This window comes from Paramisgurnus dabryanus, chromosome 19 (assembly GCF_030506205.2).
Source record: "Paramisgurnus dabryanus chromosome 19, PD_genome_1.1, whole genome shotgun sequence".
In the NCBI taxonomy this organism is placed as follows: domain Eukaryota; kingdom Metazoa; phylum Chordata; class Actinopteri; order Cypriniformes; family Cobitidae; genus Paramisgurnus; species Paramisgurnus dabryanus.
The window spans coordinates 18,382,459-18,402,520 of NC_133355.1; the positions used below are offsets into that span (position 1 = coordinate 18,382,459).

The 20,062-nt window shown below is 37.4% G+C and overlaps 1 protein-coding gene across 4 annotated transcripts in view; it reads left to right on the forward strand.

Annotated features, from left to right (window-relative positions):
* col16a1 (collagen, type XVI, alpha 1) overlaps nt 1–18,789 on the forward strand; it is an 81,256-nt gene extending 62,467 nt beyond the window's left edge. For 3 of the 4 annotated variants that reach the window (XM_065292280.1, XM_065292290.1, XM_065292286.1), the window contains 28 exons: nt 1,093–1,128; nt 1,745–1,864; nt 2,035–2,076; nt 2,570–2,641; nt 3,120–3,164; nt 4,071–4,115; nt 7,768–7,821; nt 7,901–7,954; nt 8,130–8,183; nt 8,350–8,394; nt 8,754–8,807; nt 9,090–9,125; nt 10,633–10,695; nt 10,953–11,024; nt 11,299–11,352; nt 11,643–11,687; nt 11,858–11,902; nt 12,211–12,264; nt 12,835–12,888; nt 13,054–13,104; nt 13,203–13,292; nt 13,382–13,417; nt 13,612–13,656; nt 14,429–14,623; nt 14,770–14,833; nt 16,382–16,558; nt 16,657–16,734; nt 16,817–18,789. In XM_065292280.1, the coding sequence (XP_065148352.1) occupies nt 1,093–1,128; nt 1,745–1,864; nt 2,035–2,076; nt 2,570–2,641; nt 3,120–3,164; nt 4,071–4,115; nt 7,768–7,821; nt 7,901–7,954; nt 8,130–8,183; nt 8,350–8,394; nt 8,754–8,807; nt 9,090–9,125; nt 10,633–10,695; nt 10,953–11,024; nt 11,299–11,352; nt 11,643–11,687; nt 11,858–11,902; nt 12,211–12,264; nt 12,835–12,888; nt 13,054–13,104; nt 13,203–13,292; nt 13,382–13,417; nt 13,612–13,656; nt 14,429–14,623; nt 14,770–14,833; nt 16,382–16,558; nt 16,657–16,734; nt 16,817–17,013 (1,977 nt within the window). In that variant the 3' untranslated portion in view covers nt 17,014–18,789. The remainder of the gene's footprint in view (nt 1–1,092; nt 1,129–1,744; nt 1,865–2,034; nt 2,077–2,569; nt 2,642–3,119; nt 3,165–4,070; nt 4,116–7,767; nt 7,822–7,900; nt 7,955–8,129; nt 8,184–8,349; nt 8,395–8,753; nt 8,808–9,089; nt 9,126–10,632; nt 10,696–10,952; nt 11,025–11,298; nt 11,353–11,642; nt 11,688–11,857; nt 11,903–12,210; nt 12,265–12,834; nt 12,889–13,053; nt 13,105–13,202; nt 13,293–13,381; nt 13,418–13,611; nt 13,657–14,428; nt 14,624–14,769; nt 14,834–16,381; nt 16,559–16,656; nt 16,735–16,816) is intronic. The other variant, XM_065292287.1, reaches the window with a different exon arrangement.
* The last annotated feature ends 1,273 nt before the right edge of the window (nt 18,790–20,062 follow it).

Below are 20,062 nucleotides of genomic sequence, written 5' to 3' on the forward strand. Positions count from 1 at the left end.
TAAATAGGTAAATAAAAAGAAGTTAAACTTCAAATTATTCTTTTTAAAACTAAAACTGATTCAAAGCCAATAGAAACCCATTTGCATATTAAAAAGTTAAATTATATTCGTTTGGATTAACTACTACTAAAAGAAAGGCGATTTCTCTACATACGAAAGGTCCTTTATTAAAACCACTTGACAATGGCAGCTCCTACAGAGCTTTTTCAGACCAGCCGTTGGTGAGAGGAGATGATGTTGATGAAGTATATCAATATCTGCCTGCCGAACGCTCGAACAACCTTTAAGAGCATCCGTGGGCCACTTTCATCTTTAGCCGAGCTTTCAGATTCAACTCTGAATAGGATAAAATGGTCCTCTGTAACAAAAAGGACTACTGTACATGTGGGCCAAGTGTATTTAATATATAACATTACAGCTGAAGTGGAATTTAAGTTCTTAAATTCTTTAAAAGGTCTTAAAATACTGGAGGTTCATTACATCACACGTGTAGGAATCCATATTAATGAAAGACGTGATGGGGTGTTACTCATTGGAATGTAGAGCTATTGGAGATTTTAATGGACCAATGTGTTTTTTTTCCTCTGGAAGTCTTTTGTGCTCTGAAACTATTGCTTTTCAAACTGGCCTGTGAAAGAAGCTTTTTATCCATGCTGTAAATGACAGATGGCAAGCTTGCATAATATTATAACTATAACTGATTATGATATTTTCATTTACAAGATGCAGTTAGTCGATAAATGTAATAAATGGTGATGAATTTGAAGCAGCGTAAGCAGAAATAATTTGTCACATTAATGTTTTCCCGAGCACAGAGTTTCTAGAATAATTTAATGGAAAACAGTCCACTATTAAAATAATGAGATTTAATTATTATGATTTAATGCAATCATGAATATTTTTTATGGGTTTTTTTAGATTCCTGAGAAATGCTTAAAAAAACATTTAAAAGTAAAAGGCACTTTTATTGCCTTGGTTTCAACAAGCCACTTTCTTCTTAACTTCTGAAAATAATTGCTGATGCAATTGTTGTAAAACCATATAGGGTTCAATACTGTCTCTGTATCTGACTCATATCTTTTTACCTCACAGCCTATTATTTCTTATCCTCAAGACTCGCCAGACAAGGTAAGCATAGTTTCCACCGTACATGCGTATCTACTGCATACATGCTGTTACAGATGTTTGACCTCTCTCTTTCTCTGTGGTTATTAGTATGCATGTGCAAAGAAACACTTCTGTCTGCTTATGTAATGTGCACTGTATAGACATGCACACATTAGTCTATTTTGTAAAACTGTACTAATAACACACAGTACGTTGACAGTTACTGTACTAAAACCATGGCTATTATACTATGGTTCAACAATGACTAAAACTATGGTTTATGTTTATGGTTTTACATAAAATACCATAGTTAAACTCATACTCATACTCATACGGTATGTCAACAGTTACTGTACATTTAAAACAGTTGCTAATTCTGGTTTTACAAAAAACATGGGTAATGTTCTTTGGTCGTTACCATGGTTTTGCATAAATTACCATATTTAACTGCTGTAATACTATACCTGACTTGTGGTTACTAGGGTTTAATCACAAACTATGGTAGTGAAATGTACTGCACCGCATTACTCTTCAATGCAAAAACAACATGCACTTATGTAGAATGTGTTTGCATGCAAATGTGTTTTTTTGGTAATGTGCTTGTGCATGTGTTTTACGTGTGCATGCTTTACTGTAGGAGGGGTGTGGAGACGGGTGTTCAAAGGGTCTACCAGGTGTGCCCGGCAATGTTGGAGCTAAGGGCGAGAAGGGAGATCAGGGCAAGCCTGGCGTTGTGCCCGTTGAAGGATGCGAGCGGGTGAGAGGCATGAATGATGGATGATGTATTTGCTGTTAAATAAACAATGGTCTGGGTTTGTGACAGCAACTTAATGTTGTTCATTACTTGTATGTATGCTTTTTAAATGCCGCAGTGTCCCTTTAAACATACAGTATAGAGCTGTTTCGTAAACACCTCTACTTTTACAGTGTCTAGAGCAGCTGCAAAGGGAGGAGACACCACGTGGGCCTGTAAGTTTGTGGAGCGATCGATTCTTTGCTTACATCCCCATAGGAAAGCCACATCATAAATAAGAGTCTCATAGACAGCACTGAGAATTGGTGGGGATTAAACAGAGACTTCTGGCTGAAGTTTCATTCTTCTCATATTTTTCATCCAAACAAATAGACAATTGCAGAAGAGAAACATCTCACATTGTGCTCCGATTTGCAGAAAAATTAAAGTCTGAGCTATGCTATCCACATAAATTTTATATCTTATTGTATGTCAAGAATTACCTATTTTCTTACCTACTTTAGGAGAAGCTTATAAGAAACAGGAAGTTAGAAAAATGGAAAGAAACAAAACATAACTCATGAGATCACCATAAGCCTTCTGAGTACATAAAGAGCAATGTCTAAGCAGTTTCTTTTATACAAAACAAAACTCTTTGCATATATAAGTCCTTATGTATGTGCAGGAACTGCATGATTGTTACACCTCCCTTTTGCTCATTGTTTTTAGACAGGTAATCAGTGTACTGGTACACCAGGGCCACCCGGTAACCCAGGAGCGCCAGGCGATAGAGGAGAGCCGGTAAGAGAGAATGAATTCTGTAGTTAATACAATGTCAGACAAAGGTCACCGTGATTTCACAAAGTAAGATGTGATCCTGGATCAACATTTTAATGCAATCATTTACTCAAATATACGTCTTGATACAAAAAGCGAAAACAATCCCTACTTCAGTTACATGCTGACTTTTAAGTTTGGCTCACGTCTTATTTGTTTACATGCTGAGGGCGGGGTTTATGACCTATACTGCAGCCAGCCAACAGGGGGCGATCAAAATGTTTTGGCTTCACTCGTACCTTTACAAAATGTTGATTACATCTGATGTATCTTGTACTCGCACTTGCAAGTAAATGTATGTGGCATTATATGTAAATGTATATCACTGATAAACTGCAAATGGCTCCAAAATATGTATTTCCCATTTATCCACGTACCCCTGTTTATGTATTTTGTTTAGTAAAATGTTTATCTTGAAATGTTTGTCTGTTTTTTACTCTAGGGCTCCAGAGGTGAGCGAGGCCCTGCCGGTCTTCCTGGAAACCCGGTAAGTTTGTGTTTAGTTATGTTTCAGATCCTCTACTAAGAGGCAGTTACTGTACTGGCAGGATTCCCATTTTTGCCCTCTCCCAGAAACGTGAGTGACCTCAGATGGCTTTCAAAGCACAGTTCACATCATATAGTTTCAAAGCTTAGTGCTGAGCCCTTGGATTAAGTGCAGCATATGGTGGACTGTTCTGCATGGTTTGATTTAGTCATTAGCATTTAGTCCCATAGTGCAATGTTTGTTTGTGTGGTCTGTTTTGTTTTAGGTTCAATGTTTTCAATTAGGTCTAAAAATCTAAGAAAAAACAGTGCATTCATATTTGCTGTGAAGTTAGAGAGCCCCCTACAGGTGTGGCTAAGAACTAAAGACTCCCAAACTATGCCTGACTTATTTAACACTTCAAATCCCACCTTAAAAACATTACTGACCAATCCTAGTACAGCAAATTGGTCCAGCCCTGATTCCTAATATATGCAACATCAATAAGAGCACCCACATTTGCTTCAACATAAATTCAAGTTAATTCCCTTGTGGGGTTTACAGTAAATCTTTACACTTTTATAATCCTCATCATTTCAGTTATCATCTTTATCATGAGATTATGCTTTTTTTTCAATTGTACACTTTATTCAGTAAAAATGAAATCTGTTATTTTTCTGCCCATATTGGGCTCATTGTGGATGAATCTTGTTGTTAACATAAACCAATAGCTTGTCCAAGTAAGGGGCCATTAACCAATGTGAAGAGTCCAGCAAAGGATAGAAATCAGAGTTAAGGCTTTGTGCAGAGTTAAAACATGTGTGCCGACTAGGGTCTTGTTGCCTTTATTTGCTATTTAATAATGTTTATCTTGTTTTCTTTCCATTATTAAGACCCATGTATTTAATTGTTGCTGTCTTATCACAGGGTAATATCGGGTTCCCTGGTCCTCAAGGACCCTCTGGCTTGCCTGTAAGTAACAACACACCAGCTCTTGATATCACACAAACACATAGAAGAGATGTTTAATTACCCCAGGACATCACCCCATTTTCCCCATGCGCTTTAATGAATGCAGTGTCAGAAAAATAAAACTATACTGTTATGGTGCTTGTTCAATTACCTTTCCATAGCTACATTAGTGAGACCATTGCCTATTCCGTGCTGACAGGTTATTTTCCACCGCGGTGAACGCCATGAATTGAGATTGAGCCAGAATGGATTTTATTTTAATGCGGTGCAGGTTTATGCTTCGTGAGCTTTATCTGACTCTTTAATTTACTTCAATCGAATCAGTTTGAAATGACAAAATCAGCGATGTTGTTTTTTCTCACCTAACAGTTTTTTCTTTCTTGTTAGCACAGAACAACAGAAAATAAAGATTTACTGTAGACTGACGTTGTAGAAATTTTTTGTGGAATTGATCTGCTAATAGAAGGATATATAACTGTTAGGGGGCATGCACACCAAAGCTTTTACACCTGCAGCCAGCGCATGTTTTCAATTGTTTCCAATGGAAATTTTGCGTTTTTCAAAAAAGCCAGCAGCTAGCTTTTTTATTTTCGTGCTGAAAGCCGGCGCTCGAGAGTTGAAAGAGATTCAACTTTGGGTGAAAAGCCCCGCTCGTCAATGTCAGTTCTCACACACCTATCCAATCACAGTGGAGGAGGGGCGGGACAAGTAGCACAATAACCAACCGGCTCACAGCTCAAGTATCACAGCTACCAAAGCGCTCAGCTGAAGCTGGGATTCGGCATCCTCCAGGCGTTTTCAGCCGCGTTTAAAAGTTTTGGTGTGTACGCCTCCTTAAGGAGTTTAGTCAGCAAGATTCAAGAGAATAATACTTTGAGTGGTTATTGCCAACCAATGAAGGGACGTTTTTTTTTTGTATTTAAAGGGGTAATAAACAATTTTAGGGATAATGTTAAAATACTGCATGTCAGAACACGAATAAGGAAAATTCTTCTTCAAATCAGATCTGACCATAATGCGCATTTGCAAAAAAGCATGTGCTAAAATAGAAGCTAACGTCAGACTGATATAAAGCTATTACATCGGGTAGACGTCAGAAACCAACATCAAGTTGTTACGTCGGATTGAGGTCATATTAGCGTCAGACTCACAACAAGCTATGTTGGGTTGACGTCAAGTTGTCAAAAACCAACATCGCACTAATGTCAAGCTGTTACTTTGGGTAAGTGTCAAAAAACAATGTTGGACTGACAACAAGCTGTAACGCTGGGTTGACATCAAAAACCAAAGTCCGATTGACATCGAGCTGTAACGCCTGGAAAGGACTGAAACTAAAACCCATTAACTCTTTCACCGCCAGCGTTTTAAAAAAAAGTTGCCAGCGCCAGCGTTTTTCATGATTTTCACCAAAGTTTAATGCCTTCCAGAAAATGTTCTTCTTTAAATATATAAACATACATATACCAAATGAAAGAACAGACCCCCTGCTTTCAAACAAAAAAAAACGTTTCATCCTACCTTTAGTGGTTCTTCTGCAATCAGCTTTTGAATATGGGTAGGTTTTTGCAAAAACACCATATTTTGAGCAAAAAGCAGACATAATTCCATTTTTGTGACGGACTTTTCATAGAGATCCCATTCAGAGCGATCTTTAAAACAGACACGGACATGCAGCAGCTTGCCATAGGGCAATACTTCCGGGTTTAAAAAGTTCGGAAGGGCGCCACCTGGTGGATAATAGCGGTATTGCGGAAAGACGGAAAATCTCGTCATTGGCGGGGAAGCGTTTTCTCTTAATTGACGAGATATCTCGTCAATGGCGGGGAAAGAGTTAAAACTCAAACTTTCAGCTATTCAGCCATGTAAGCCTGATTCGGCCCAAAACATGTTGGTTTATCCTTTTTAATTAAAATGTAAAGTAAAATTACAACTATTAGTTATAACTATTAGTAATAACTTTAAAATGCAATTATCATAAAGTAAAATGTAGAAATACAGTATAAACAGTTAATATAAAAAGTCTACACACCCCTGTTAAAATTGCAGGTTTTTGTGATTTAAAAAAATAAAACCAATGATTAATGTCAGAACCTGTTCCACCTTTATATGAAATTGCAACCCATATATTAAAGTGAATAACAATAGGAATCATTTAGGGGAATAAATGAAAAATAAAAATGTACAATAACCTGATTGCATAAGTGTGCACACCCTTTTATAATAATGATTGTGGCAGTTCTCAGAATCACATTCAAACGTAATTTATGAAAGGTATGTACTAATTAATATTTAACTTAAAATTATCAATTAACCCTTAATACAGTGTGTCTGGTCCTTAAATGATTTTTTTCTGACATCAGTTTGATAACATCCAACTGAAAAAGCCAAGGGCCGCAGAGAGCTTACTCAGCAAGTCAATCTATCAGCCGATGGTTATAAAACATTTCCAAGACATTGTATATACCCTGAAAAACACTGTTAAGACAATAATCAACAAGTGGAGAAAATATGGCACAACATTGACATTACTAAGACCAGGACATCCACCTAAAATAGATGAGAAGACCAGGAGAAAACGGGTAAGGCAGGCTGCCAAGAGGCCTACAGCAACATTAAAATAATTGCAAGAATATCTGGCAAGTACTGGTTGCTTCCTACATGACAATAATCTCCCGGATTCTTCATGTTTGGGCTATGAGCCTTTTTTAACAAAAAAAAAAAACATCCAAAACAATCTAAAGTTTGTAAAAAAATATATCTAGCTCCCAAAAAACCTCTTAAACTGTGTTTCAAAGATGAACGGATGTCTTAGAGGTTTGGAACGACATGAGGGTGAGTCATTAATGACATAATTTTCATTTTTTGGTGAACTATCCATTTAAATCACAAAAACCTGCGATTTTATAAGGGGTGTGTAGACTTTGAATCCACTGTACTTGTTCCATTAGGCCATGCTTAAAATGAAATGCTCAGTTTTACAAGTAACTTGTTGAGCTGTCTCTCAACAAAGGATTCCTTGGTCTGGAAAAAGTTAAAGACACAATGCATTACTTTAATATAATTTATATGCTTTTATTTGTCCTAAGAGAAATACTTTATGCCATTGCAATCCACTTGTCTTTGACCTTGATCAATAAAGTGTCCTCAGAAAATTTACAGGCCCTTCAGAGCTGAACATTGTTTTACCTCAGAGCCCATTAAGCTATAGGTAGTTAAAAAACGAAGTGATGTATGAATACAAAGGGTTTTTACTGATAGATTAACCAATCTGAGATTCAGCTCAGGTGCACCTTTCTCATTACGCATCCAATAGCTAATAGGTAGACTTCGCCTTACAACAATAAAACAATAAAGACAATAACCCTGCATCATTTATCTGGTTTTCTGGAATACAAATGGGGGATTAGTCATCCCCTTATTTTTCATCGTCACTTAGAAAGTAAATGCAAAGCTGGTGGTTTGCTGTATAAACGATTAGGATATTGCTACTAAACTCACAGAAGCTGTATCTAAAGTGCAAGGCAGTGGGAAGACACACACATTTTTTCTTGGGTGGTATACTTTCAGTATTAGTATTTCATTGGCATATGATGTATACTATAACATTTTTTATACAGATATATTCAATTTTTTGTTACTATTTTAACCATAGGGACAGCAAGGTCAGAGAGGAACGGATGGGCTTCCAGGACTAAAAGGTGAACAGGTGAGTCAAAGGTCATATTATTAAGTAAAATATGTTTCAGGTTGCTGTTTTATAAATTAGATGTTTGCGTTTCCACTAGGGTCCTCCAGGAAACCCAGGCTATTCAGGAGCTATGGGAGCACCTGGAATGCCTGTAAGTGATATTTTTGTGTCTCATAAATGCCTAAATGTCTAAATAGAGCATATTAAATTATATACAGTGAAAAAGCAACAATGCATTGTTACAGTGACTCATAAGATACCCATCCGGTGTACTGTAACTGTTAAATGTTTGATTAGCGGGTTCAGATATTTGGCTTTTTTTCCAGGGACTGAAAGGAGAGCGTGGCACTCCTGGCACAGCTGGACAGAAGGGAGAATCGGTAAGCAATGCTACAGTTACTGTATATATATATATATATATATATATATATATATATATATATATATATATATATATATATATATATATATATATATATATATATATATATTCACACATAAACTCTTCAAATTACTTTTAAAACTTTTACTGTTGTTTTTGTATAGGGCCCACCAGGATCTCCAGGATATCAAGGACCAGCTGGACCCGCAGTGAGTTAACATTCTGTTTTAATACAGCTATTATTTTTACTTCACATATATCGACTCTTGCCTAAAATTTATATACACTCGCAACAACACTGCAGTTCTGTTATTCTTCTTTATCCGTGTTTGTCCCAAGACAATCTCCTATGCCTGTCTTGCTGATAATCATGCACAGTATATATCTTGGTAGCTAGATTTCTTTTTGTGCTGCCTTTGTGAGTAATAAAACTCTCAGATGAGACAAGCAAGCATCAAACATCTTGTAGAAATACCTAAAAAACAGTTTTTGTCAAAGATGCAGCATAGTTCTTAAAAACTGTTGCAATTTATTATGTTAAACAACATAACGTTTTCTCGACTGCCAGGGTCCTAAAGGGGAAGCTGGAACCCCGGGACCCGTGGGACCAAAGGGAGATCAGGTATGAAAGAATGTCACTCATATTGCCTTACACAACACTTCCCATGTCTGTTATATCTCTTGAAACCATATTGAAATGAAACCTTATCCTTATTCTTTGTCATTACGATATGTAAAGCAAGCTGGTCTGCTTGTTTTCTCAAAAATACAAGCCAAAGATCTGAGAAATGTTCAAAACATTTACTTATCATTCCTGGACGATAAATATTTATAACTTTGAATCTTCTTTGTGTTGCTGTGGTTACAGTGCATATATTGTCAGTTTTCTCTTTGTCTTATGTAGGGCTTCCAAGGAACTCAAGGATTTCCAGGACAACAGGTGAGAGTTTAGTGACCATTAGGGATTACTCAAATAGTTATAAACATGAGATACTAAATCTTCACTCCGGTGACAGTTCACCTTGCAGTCTACACCACCTAATGCGGCTTTCAAATAGGATGCGGTGTGCGCTGCACTCGCCGCTATGTTCAACACAGCCAAGCGATTTGTGCTCTGATGGCCAGACCAAAGAAGGCGGGGTTTTCAATAAATTACAGTGTTTATATTTGCGTTAAATTGTCGATGAGGAATAGAGAGACTGATGCCTACCTACAACAAGCTACTTGACTTAAAACACACCTGTCATGCCAACTTGAATTGCTATGTGTTTCCATGACACAGCTTTCCTTCCGATGTCTCTGTAGGAGCATAAACTTGTATTATAACGCTCTGGGAATTCCGAGTATAAGCTTTTCATCCATTTTGCTTGTTTGGAGCCCTGTTTCTATTGGCCGCGCGGGTAGGAGCGCAGTGCAAAAGTTAAACTATTTTGAACTTTGACCCGCGCTTTGCTCCGCGCAACAAAAAAACGCCCTCACGCGGCGCAAGCCATTGAAATTAATGGGTTTCATAGCGCAGCGCACACCGCGTCCTATGTGAAAGCTGCATTAGGTTCACCTTATTTCTATTAATTTCTATTATAGTAAGAAGGCCAAAATCTTTAAGTGAAGGACCTGGGTAAAATGGTGGACATCTACAACATGATTATTTAACATTATGAATAATATAAAGTTTGTGTCTTTACTTAGCCTGTATGGGACACATGTTGCTTACTGTCTGTAATGACAATGTTATAGGTAAAAGAGAGAGATTTACGAGAATAGTCCAACAGTATTGTGATAGCAGTGCAAATGGTAATAGATTTGATTCCCAGGGAACACATATACTGATCAAATGTATTTCTACCTTGTGTGCATTGTAAGTTGCCTTGGATATAAGCATCAGCAAGTTGCATAAGTGTACTTTAAAAATGTAGATTAAAGTGATGAAATTGAATATGTGGGTTCAACTGTAGTTAGGAATATATTTATTCACTTACCTGACTTGTGTTTATAACACAGAGGTTAAAACGTGTGCACAAAAGTAGTGTGGTACTTTATGAACTTTACCAATACTGATTCATCACAGGCTAATTAACCATATATTCAAAATGTCAAAATCCAAGATTTAGATATACAACAAAAGTTGCATGAAATGCCATTATTCGAGCTGTGATTATTTGTGTGTGGTAAAAGGCAGTTTATTTGTTTTCTTTTTTCTCATTATCCCCAAACAGTTATGTGACCTTGCCCCTGCTTTTTTATAGATTCGGTAATTAGTAGTCCTGTGGGATCAATTAAATATTGAGTCTGGTCTCGTGCACAAGCCAAACTAGTTTGCGGTCATCTCATTCAAGGATTATATTAATATAAATTCATGTAGTCTAAAATCCCAGGTCTCGGATCCACTAATTGTTGTTTACTGAAACACAATCAGATCTTTCTTAATATTGCCGTCATGTCTCTAGGGGCCTCCAGGGTTTCCAGGAAAAGCAGGAACCTCGGGCCCTTCAGGACCACCGGGAGAGAAGGCAAGTGACAGATAAACCTGATGTGATGAATGAAATTATACCACATAGGTGACATTCATCTCTCATGCTGGAAATAAACTCTTATATGATATGAACAGTGACATATGATGGATGACTTACCATTTACATTAATCTGCATTATCTCTAACGGTCACTTGTGCAGAAAGGTTTTCTGACATAACACTCTTTGGACGCAAATGGAATGTACAGTAGATGTTTCTCTGTCAAGCACTAATCTAATGCTTATGTTCCCTTAGGGAAGTGCTGGAAATGAGGGGCCGCAGGGACCTTTAGGTCCCCGTGGATCACCTGGAGCTCCAGGCATGCCTGTGAGTGTCAATACTCTGGATTTATATGTATAGAAATCAAGCACTGTTGGTTTACCAAGCTGGCATATTTCACCCAAATTTCCTGTTTCTGTCAAAAATATGTTGAAGGGGTAATTTTATTTTTAAAGACTGTACTATTGGTAATGTCCCAACCACAGTTCAAGTCTGAATTACCGGGGTCTTTTAATCATGCTTAAATCAGCCCAAATGTCGATCAGGATTTTTTGTTAACCATTAAAATTGCACTTAATAATAATTTTGCATTTGTATAAAGGGTCCACCTGGAATGGAGGGACTTGACGGCAAAGATGGAAAACCAGGTTTAAGGGTCAGTAAACACTCAGAGCTATTCATACTCAAGTAACACTCAGAGCTATTCATACTTAATTTATCTTTCTTATTATTGATTATAGTATGGTGCTACATTTATAGTATTATGTCATCAAACCTTTCTTTTGGCATTTCTCTCTCTCTCTCTCTCTCTCTCTCTCTCTCTCTCTCTCTCTCTCTCTCTCTCTCTCTCTCTCTCTCTCTCTCTCTCTCTCTCTCTCTCTCTCTCTCTCTCTCTCTCTCTCTCTCTCTCTCTCTTTCTGTTCATTTTTTTTCATATACATACAGGGTGAAGCAGGGGCAGCTGGCCCACCTGGACTCAGAGGAATACCGGTAATAAATGTCGCATTTTTTTTATTAATTTTCAAGTTGGCATGAATACAAATATCAACAGCTGAAACAAATACAGAAATAAAAAGCCAAGAAGGTATTTCATTTTGTAAAGCTGCTTTACAAGTAAATGTGAATTAAATTGAAAATTGGAAAATTGTTTCTTATTTTAGGGTTTCAAAGGCATCAAAGGACACACAGGACTTCCAGGAATAAAAGTACAAACATTTTCATACCACTTTATTTACATAAAAGATGTAGTGGATAAATGAATACATTTGACATCTGGTCATCATTTCCTTAAAACCGATGTGTGTCATTTACTAAAGTTTACACAGCTCTTTGTTTGATCACACCAACTGTGGCTCAGTTTGGGATGGTGGTACTATAATATCTTTGTAATTTCATCTAATGTCACTAGTAGAGAAAAAATGGCACACACAAGCTGTAATTCCTTTCATTTTTCAGTTATTATGCTACATGGGTTTTAGTTTTATGCTTTATTACTCAACTGTTCTTTTTGTAGGGTGACAGAGGACCTCAGGGACCTGCTGGAGCAATAGGAAGACCTGGTCAAGAAGTAAGCTGTCATATTTTAGATACAGCATATTGCCACCATAAATATGCTATAGATTTCGCTACAGTTGCTCTATAGACGGGTTGCACGGCGACGTCACTAACTGGTTGCGCGCGCAACCGAGGGGCAGAAAGAAGAGACGTGCATTGTGTTGTATGCTAGTAGCGGTGTCTGTAAGTCAAAATGCCAAGGAATTTTTGCGTGGAAAATAGTACCAACAGAGTCAGTGCTGGGTGCCTGATGTTAACATACCAGTAGATGCGACTATTACGTTACTAGCATTATAATTATAAAATTATAATTCATACATGTATCACAGTAACACTGCAAAAATAAAGACAGAAAAACAGATACAACTAAAATCAAGTCTTATTTATGTACAAACATTAAAGAACGCTTCAATAATTAAGGTTGTTGCAGTAGCAGATCAGCTCACCAATCGGTCTTTCTGCCCCTTGGTTGCGCGCGCACCCTGCAATGTTTGTAAACTTGCAACCCTTCTATAGATACCCTTAAAGCAGAAACATAATCTAGTAGCTAATGGAGATGCAAATACCTTTTATTACATTTCAGGGAGATCCTGGCACTCCAGGACCACAAGGACCACCTGGAGCTCCAGGACATATGGTATTAATGAATATTTGTTACATAGACTTCATAGTTCATAAATACTATTCATATAGTATACAATACATACATACATATATATATATATAATATACAAAGTTATCCGTATTTTATTCCTACTATTAGGAAATGTGATGGCTTAATGCTTTATCTGGAAATTTATAGGGTGCTGCAGGTCCTCCAGGGCCACCGGGACCAGTTGGACCATCTGGAGTAGTAAGGAAAATCCTTCAGAAAGAGATTTGCAAATGGTGGTTTACTTTTAAATGCTTTTTTTGTTAAATGTCCCACTGTACCTCCGTGCTTCTTATAAGGGCATTAAGGGAGACAAGGGTGAGGCGGGAGAAAGAGGATTGGGTGGACTTCCAGGCCCACCAGGGCTTCCAGGTCATCCAGGACTGATGGTCAGTATTCATCAATCAAGTATATATTTAGCACAGCTATATATATAAAACTAGCTACAAGGTGTTATACACAATTTGCTTTCCTTTAGGGTGAACCAGGAAATGATGGGGCACAGGGTAAAGATGTAAGTATCTCTTTTTTTTACTGCACATGATAAGTCAATAGAGGTGTTAAGCTTAAGTTTTGACTGAATTAAGTTAATGCTGTTAGGTTAATGTGTTTTCATCACATGAACACATTTTGATTAATTACTAGAAACATGTTAATTGTTAATGCAAACTGCTCTCAGTTTTCTCTTTTGATTTACTGTAACGTCAGGGATCCCCAGGCCTGCCAGGAGAGCCCGGCGCTCATGGACAGAAGGTAAGTTTCCGTATCACTGTTAAAATATCTTTGCTCCATTAAACCCAGACATCTTCCCATCTTCAATATATCTTATTTAGTCATAACAGTTTTTTCACTCCTACCCCTGCTTAACATCCTGTTAGTTTTGGCCTATGTTCAGTGAAGCTAACAGTTGGCTCTATCTGCAATCACTGTGGCGTCTCACCTCAATATACCTCTGCTCATCTGCCACCACAGCCTAAATGAACACTGTTTCGGCTAACAAAGTAATACCATTATGCGCGGTAATAAAGCCATATAGAGAGGCTCTATCTATCACTGTGACAGGACAGCATTGTCAGGCTTTGGAAGTTTGGGTTTTGAAGATGAGAGCAGTGCTTTTCACTGGACCTATTAATAGAGGACATTAGATGTCTACATATAAACAGTAATAACCAATACTGTCAAGAAAGCTTGAAATTGAAAGTTTGATTTAAAAATATATTTACGTATATACCCACAAGTTTGTTTGATTTATAAAAAATTGGAAATCACTGATGAATCATAAACTTGACTAAATTATAGGCCACAGTGATAGCATTGACTTTACTCACCCTTGTCACCTTTATCATAAGTGGATAGAGCGGACCTTGAAAATTTTATTTGGGGACTGTATAGTGCTGAGCAGGAGTTTATACTGTATATAAAGTCGATGAAACTGCATTATTACATGGACCATTGAGTAGACTGTAATCATTGTCCTGGGGTCACCTGCATGGTCATTCACATCAGCTCTGTTAATTTCCTCTAGGGTGAAGCAGGGGCAGAGGGGCAGAGAGGACCTCCAGGAGAACGTGGACGTCCCGGCCTGCCTGGAGGAGGCTTTGGAGCAGGCAAAGGACAAGATGGAATCGTCGGTCCAGTCGGACCCCGTGGCGAGAGGGGAAGCCCAGGTTCACCTGGACATGCTGGTCCTCCTGGATCACCAGGAATCCCAGGAAATGATGTGAGACTTTGCGTTTAATCATAGTTAAACAACCAGTCACCTTTATTATTGACCATCACATCATTGTCAGATTTGAAACGCATGATTTTTCATGTCAGATGTAAGATTTGAGATGCCTATTAATTTTACATTTTAAATTGTTCCAGGGTGTAGTGAACTATGATGATTTGAGGGCCTTCATCAGACAGCAGGTTATGAAGATATTTGATGGTGAGAGCACTTTAGCTGTTACTTTGTTGCATTTAGTGCCTAGACATATTTGGAACTGAGAATTGGAAACGAACTTTTCTTTAATGGACAATTACCATTTTCTTTACACGTGACATATTGTTGCTTGGATAAGGAGAGATGTTCAAGGTGATTTTATAATTGATCTTACTAATGCCTGTGGGATGATAAAGCAGGTGAAAAATACACAGAGTAAAGGCCAATTTATAGTTGTGCGTAAGGTCTACGCCATAGGTTATTTGTAGCCTCTGCGTAGCTTTGCATAGCCTGACGTGCACTTCGACAAATTTTTTAAAACCAGCGGTCTGCATGTGTGTTTGCACGTCGACGCGGGTGACGACGCAAAAGTATAAATAAAAACTGACGCGTAACCTACGCCATCGCGGCAATGCCCTAGGACCTACGCACAACTATAACGAGCCCTTAAAGGGATAGTTCGGCCAAAAATTATATTAAACCCATGATTTACTCACCCCAAAGCTGTCGGAGTTGCATATGTCCATCGTTTTTCAGACAAACACATTTTCGGATATTTTATAAAATGTTTTAGATCTTTCAGTTGATTAAATGTAATGTTACTGGGTCCACCCATAGTCCACGAACTTCAATTCCAAAAAAAGTGCGTCCATCCTTCACAAATTAAATCCAAACGGCTCCAGGATGATAAACAAAGGTCTTATGAGGGTAATCCGTGCGGTGTTGTTGTAGAAATATCCATATTTAAAACTTTATTAACGAAAATAAATACCTTCCGGTAGCGCCGTCATCTTAGTCGCGTCCGCATTCAGGATGAGAGCTTACGCAGCCTACGGAGGCTTCTCTGCTGCTGCTCTGTGCCCCCGCCCTCCGAATTTGTCATACGTCACTAAGAAAAGTGCGTACACTACGCTAATAGTCTCTCCTGAATGCGTACGCGACTAAGATGGCGGCGCTACCGGAAGGTATTTATTTACGTTAATAAAGTTTTAAATATGGATATTTCTACAACAACACCGCACGGATTACCCTCATAAGACCTTTGTTTATCATCCTGGAGCCGTTTGGATTTAATTTGTGAAGGATGGACGCACTTTTTTGGACTTGAAGGTCGTGGACTATTGGTGGACCCCGTAACATTACATTTAATCAACTGAAGATCTAAAACATTTTATAAAATATCCGAAAATGTGTTTGTCTGAAAAACGATGAACATATGCAACTCGGACAGCTTGGGGGTGAGTAAATCATGGGTTTAATATCATTTGTGGCCGAACTATCCCTTTAAGGTCTATATAGAAACTTGGGCTAGTATGTAACCACCCAAAACACTGTAACAGACACCTAGTAACAACTAGTAACTTCATTATATTAGTAACACTCTGACAATTACCCAAAGCAGGCTAGCATTGTTCACAGGCAAGCATCACTTCGAATTTCTAATGTCGTTAATTATATGAGCACATCAAAGAAACTGTAATGCAATATCTGCTAACATTTTTCACGCAGAGTCATAAGTTTGCTATTCATTCTAAAGTAAATGTATTTTTGCAGAACGCATGGGCTACTACATGTCACGAATGCAGATGCCTGTGGAGATGGTTGCATCCCCTGGACGACCAGGGCCACCAGGGAAAGATGGAAGTCCAGGAATTCAAGGGCCTCCAGGGATGCCAGGCCGCTCTGGACAGATTGGCCGTGAAGGAAGACAGGGACCCATGGGCCCACCCGGTGAGAGGAAATCATGTGCTAATGTTCCCTGCCAGAGACCTACTCCTGTATGTTCAGTCTTCCACAATGATGGTTTAATGAGTTGTGTGTGTCTCCAGGTGCCCCTGGTGTGAAGGGAGAGAAAGGAGATAAGGGAATTGGGGAGATGGGAGACAGTGGGCCTCAAGGAGCTCCAGGTTTGACTCCAAAATGTTTTTAAAGTCATCTTAAAGTCTTAAGCATCTTTCTTTATTAACATTGTCATTTTTACCCTTTCAGGTGTTCCTGGCCCCCCTGGTTACGGTAAAATGGGACCACCAGGTCCCTCCGGTCAGCAGGGCATTCCCGGGGTTCCCGGACCTCCAGGTCCATCTGGAACAAAGGGCAAGGATGGTCGCTGTCAACCGTCAGACTGTATGAGTATGCCTGTGGAGTACAACCCCAAAGGCCCTCATTCCAAAGGTCCAATGTACTAGAAAAGCTTGTGAGATCGTTTTATGAGAAGTAAAATATGGAGGATGCAACTCAACGTTTGACATTTTCACCTGCTAAGGCTTCTGGAAAGAACCAAAGGATTTATGTGCATTTCTTTAACCATGAGCAGGCCACTGATGCCAGGCCAACTCACTGGCTCATCACTAAATGGGACATTTATAAATTATTGTCTGCTGTTGAACCAGTAACGAAAGGCGTGTGTTTTTACCACTATAAGTGATTCGACATTTTAAATGAAAGGGCCTAAACCCATGCATCATAAAAATTAAACAAATTGAAGACACTTAATTTTAGTAGATGTTTTAAATTTTACATAAACTACATCCCTGTATTGGCTTTTATATTCAATATTGGTGCCCAGATTTTATTTAAGAGTCATTTTACAATCAGTAAGTGTTTTCTTTAAATGTTTTGAGGTCCAACTAAAAATATTATTAATTTTGCCCCTTCATGTCAGTCTTTAATGAACTTTATAATCTATTAAAGCAATTTTCTGGGTTGAATACAATGTAAGGTGTATCAGCAGCATTCATTTTTATTTTGATTCATACCTCAGTTTGTTAAAAAAAAATACATTTTTAATGGAAATTGCAAGTATTTTTATTTTTTCCATTTGACAGATTTTACAAATTAACACAGAAATCTTGTTTATATGGAGCTTGACATATTGATGCTATTGATAGATATTACCTTCTATTAAACCTGGAACATATTACGAATATCTTTGGGAGATTTTGGCAGCTGCTACTTGGCAAAGACAGTGTGGCATAAATATACACAACTGGTTTCATTGAATAATTCATTCCTCTTTCCATTTGATGACCTAAATAATGTTAATTATTCAAAATGAACTTTCCCAAGGGCTTGTGTTGTACATATTCATATTTATACTTAATGGCTTTTGTATTTTATTAATTCACATCAGCATGGCAGCCCTTGTTATCACCACTTTGTCTCAAATATTTTGGAATATTGTGAAATGATGTAAGCTCTCCATCAAATTGTTGTGTAAAGGTGGGTTTTATATGAACTTTTGGGATGAAAAGCAATTTTGTAAACTATCACGAGATATTTTATATTTTTATAAGAATATTTCAGTGACATCGATCTTTTTAAAGCTCTGTGATAACATCTCCTCCACCACTCTGGACTCTTAAACTTGAATATACTTAGTTTGATGTACTGGCACTGTACCACTTGCAGGTGAACCACCATGATGTGCTTTAAGAACACTCTAATCTTAAAAATGCTTTGCTAGTCTGAAAAACAAACAAACATTAAATTCAATGCCTTCACAGTTCATTTTTCATCCTCTCTGAAGCAAAATGGCTGCTCACTGATTGGCTGCCATTCAGCATTCTGCTGCATCAGCCAATCTGATGCTTTCATCTTCTGCACTTATATCCTCTCTTCTTCCTCTCTATACTTTCTCTCTGTGTAAGTGTGAATGTGTGTGTTTGCAAATGTAGAAAGATTCTGCATCCATATCAGGAGGTTAACTTTGTTAGAGCTGAAAATGTCTGGGTCAGCAGGAGAATTAAAATATTTTGAATTTACAGTATGTGGTTTTCAAGGTCATGAAGCGAACGATGTGAGCATACAAATTTTATATCAGCCTTTTAAGCTTTTATTTATCCCAGTTTTCCACCCATTCCCATCATCATGCATCTTATCAGAGCACTGTTTGTGTAATTTGTGTGCAAATCCTTTTTTGAAGAAACTTAAGAGAAGCAATAAAAGTTCTGAAAGCAGCGTTATATTGACTTTTAATGGCAACATGCTGTCTTATAAAGTTGATTTAGTTTGTAACTGTAGAAAATTTTATTTTTATTATTGCAAGGAAATCTCTGCTTGCTTGAAATGGTTGGTGTAGTGCCCCCAAATGTTATGAGTACACTGTACAAAAATTTCATAGAAATGACAGTGTTACTTGCAGCTGGTTGACGGTAATTTACCGTAGATTAAAATGTATGTTATTTACTGACAACATTTTGTTCAAAGTTAAATGAACATTAAACATTTACAAGTCTTTGTCTTTACAGAGTAAAACTAAAATAACAGCATCAAGCAGCATCCTGGGAAACAAAATCTGAAGCAAAAAACAGAAAAGGTTGAATAAGATTTCTGGTTCCCAGAATGCTTTGCATGATGGTGTTATTGGATATTTTTATTCTGTAAAGATAAAGACTTGTTAATATTTAAAATGTATTTAACTTTGAACAAACTCTTGCCAGTTAATAACATAATCTTAAAACTACGATTAATTACCGGCAACCAGCTGCAAGTAACACTGTAATTTTTTTACAGTGTACCAATAGTTAAATATAAAAAAAATTCTAAAATACCAAATATACACTGTAAAAATTCCTTGTTGCACTTGAATCTATAAATTAATTTGAACATACAATTCATTTCAACTTTCTTGACTAGTGAGGAGTTGATATAAATTATAAAAATTAAGTTAAATTAACTTAAGGTAATTAAACTTTATGTTTTTAAGTTACATAAACTCATGAAAAGAACATTTTTATTTTACTGGTGACGATGTGCATTTCAAAGTAGAAATTAGCTTGTCTCATACAAAATAAACAACACAGTCTCACGGCAAGTCGTGTTATAATAACGAAAATTTTTGATTAATTTATTTGTGTTTGATGACACGAATTTCCGCTGTTTTTTGTGTCTCTGGAGACTAATGTCTTTTTCGTCCTTCCCAGCACGAATTTCTATCAATGGCTGTTTGTGTCTCTGTGACACGACTTTCTTTATCGTGTAATTTTATATTTTGTTTTCTCATCGTTCTTTCCTATTTTTAAATCATTGTCGCTTGGGGTTAAGGTTGGATACGGGGTTTGCATTAGGATGTAATTTTTTGTATTGATTTCTACATGTTTTTCGTCCGCTTTTAAAACTATTCTCGCCTGGAGTTGGGGTTAGAGTTGGGATTTGGGTTAGGAAGTCGCAAAAAGTGATTCTTACCCCAAGCGACAATGGTCAAAAAATAGAAAAGAACGTTGAGAAAACAAAATA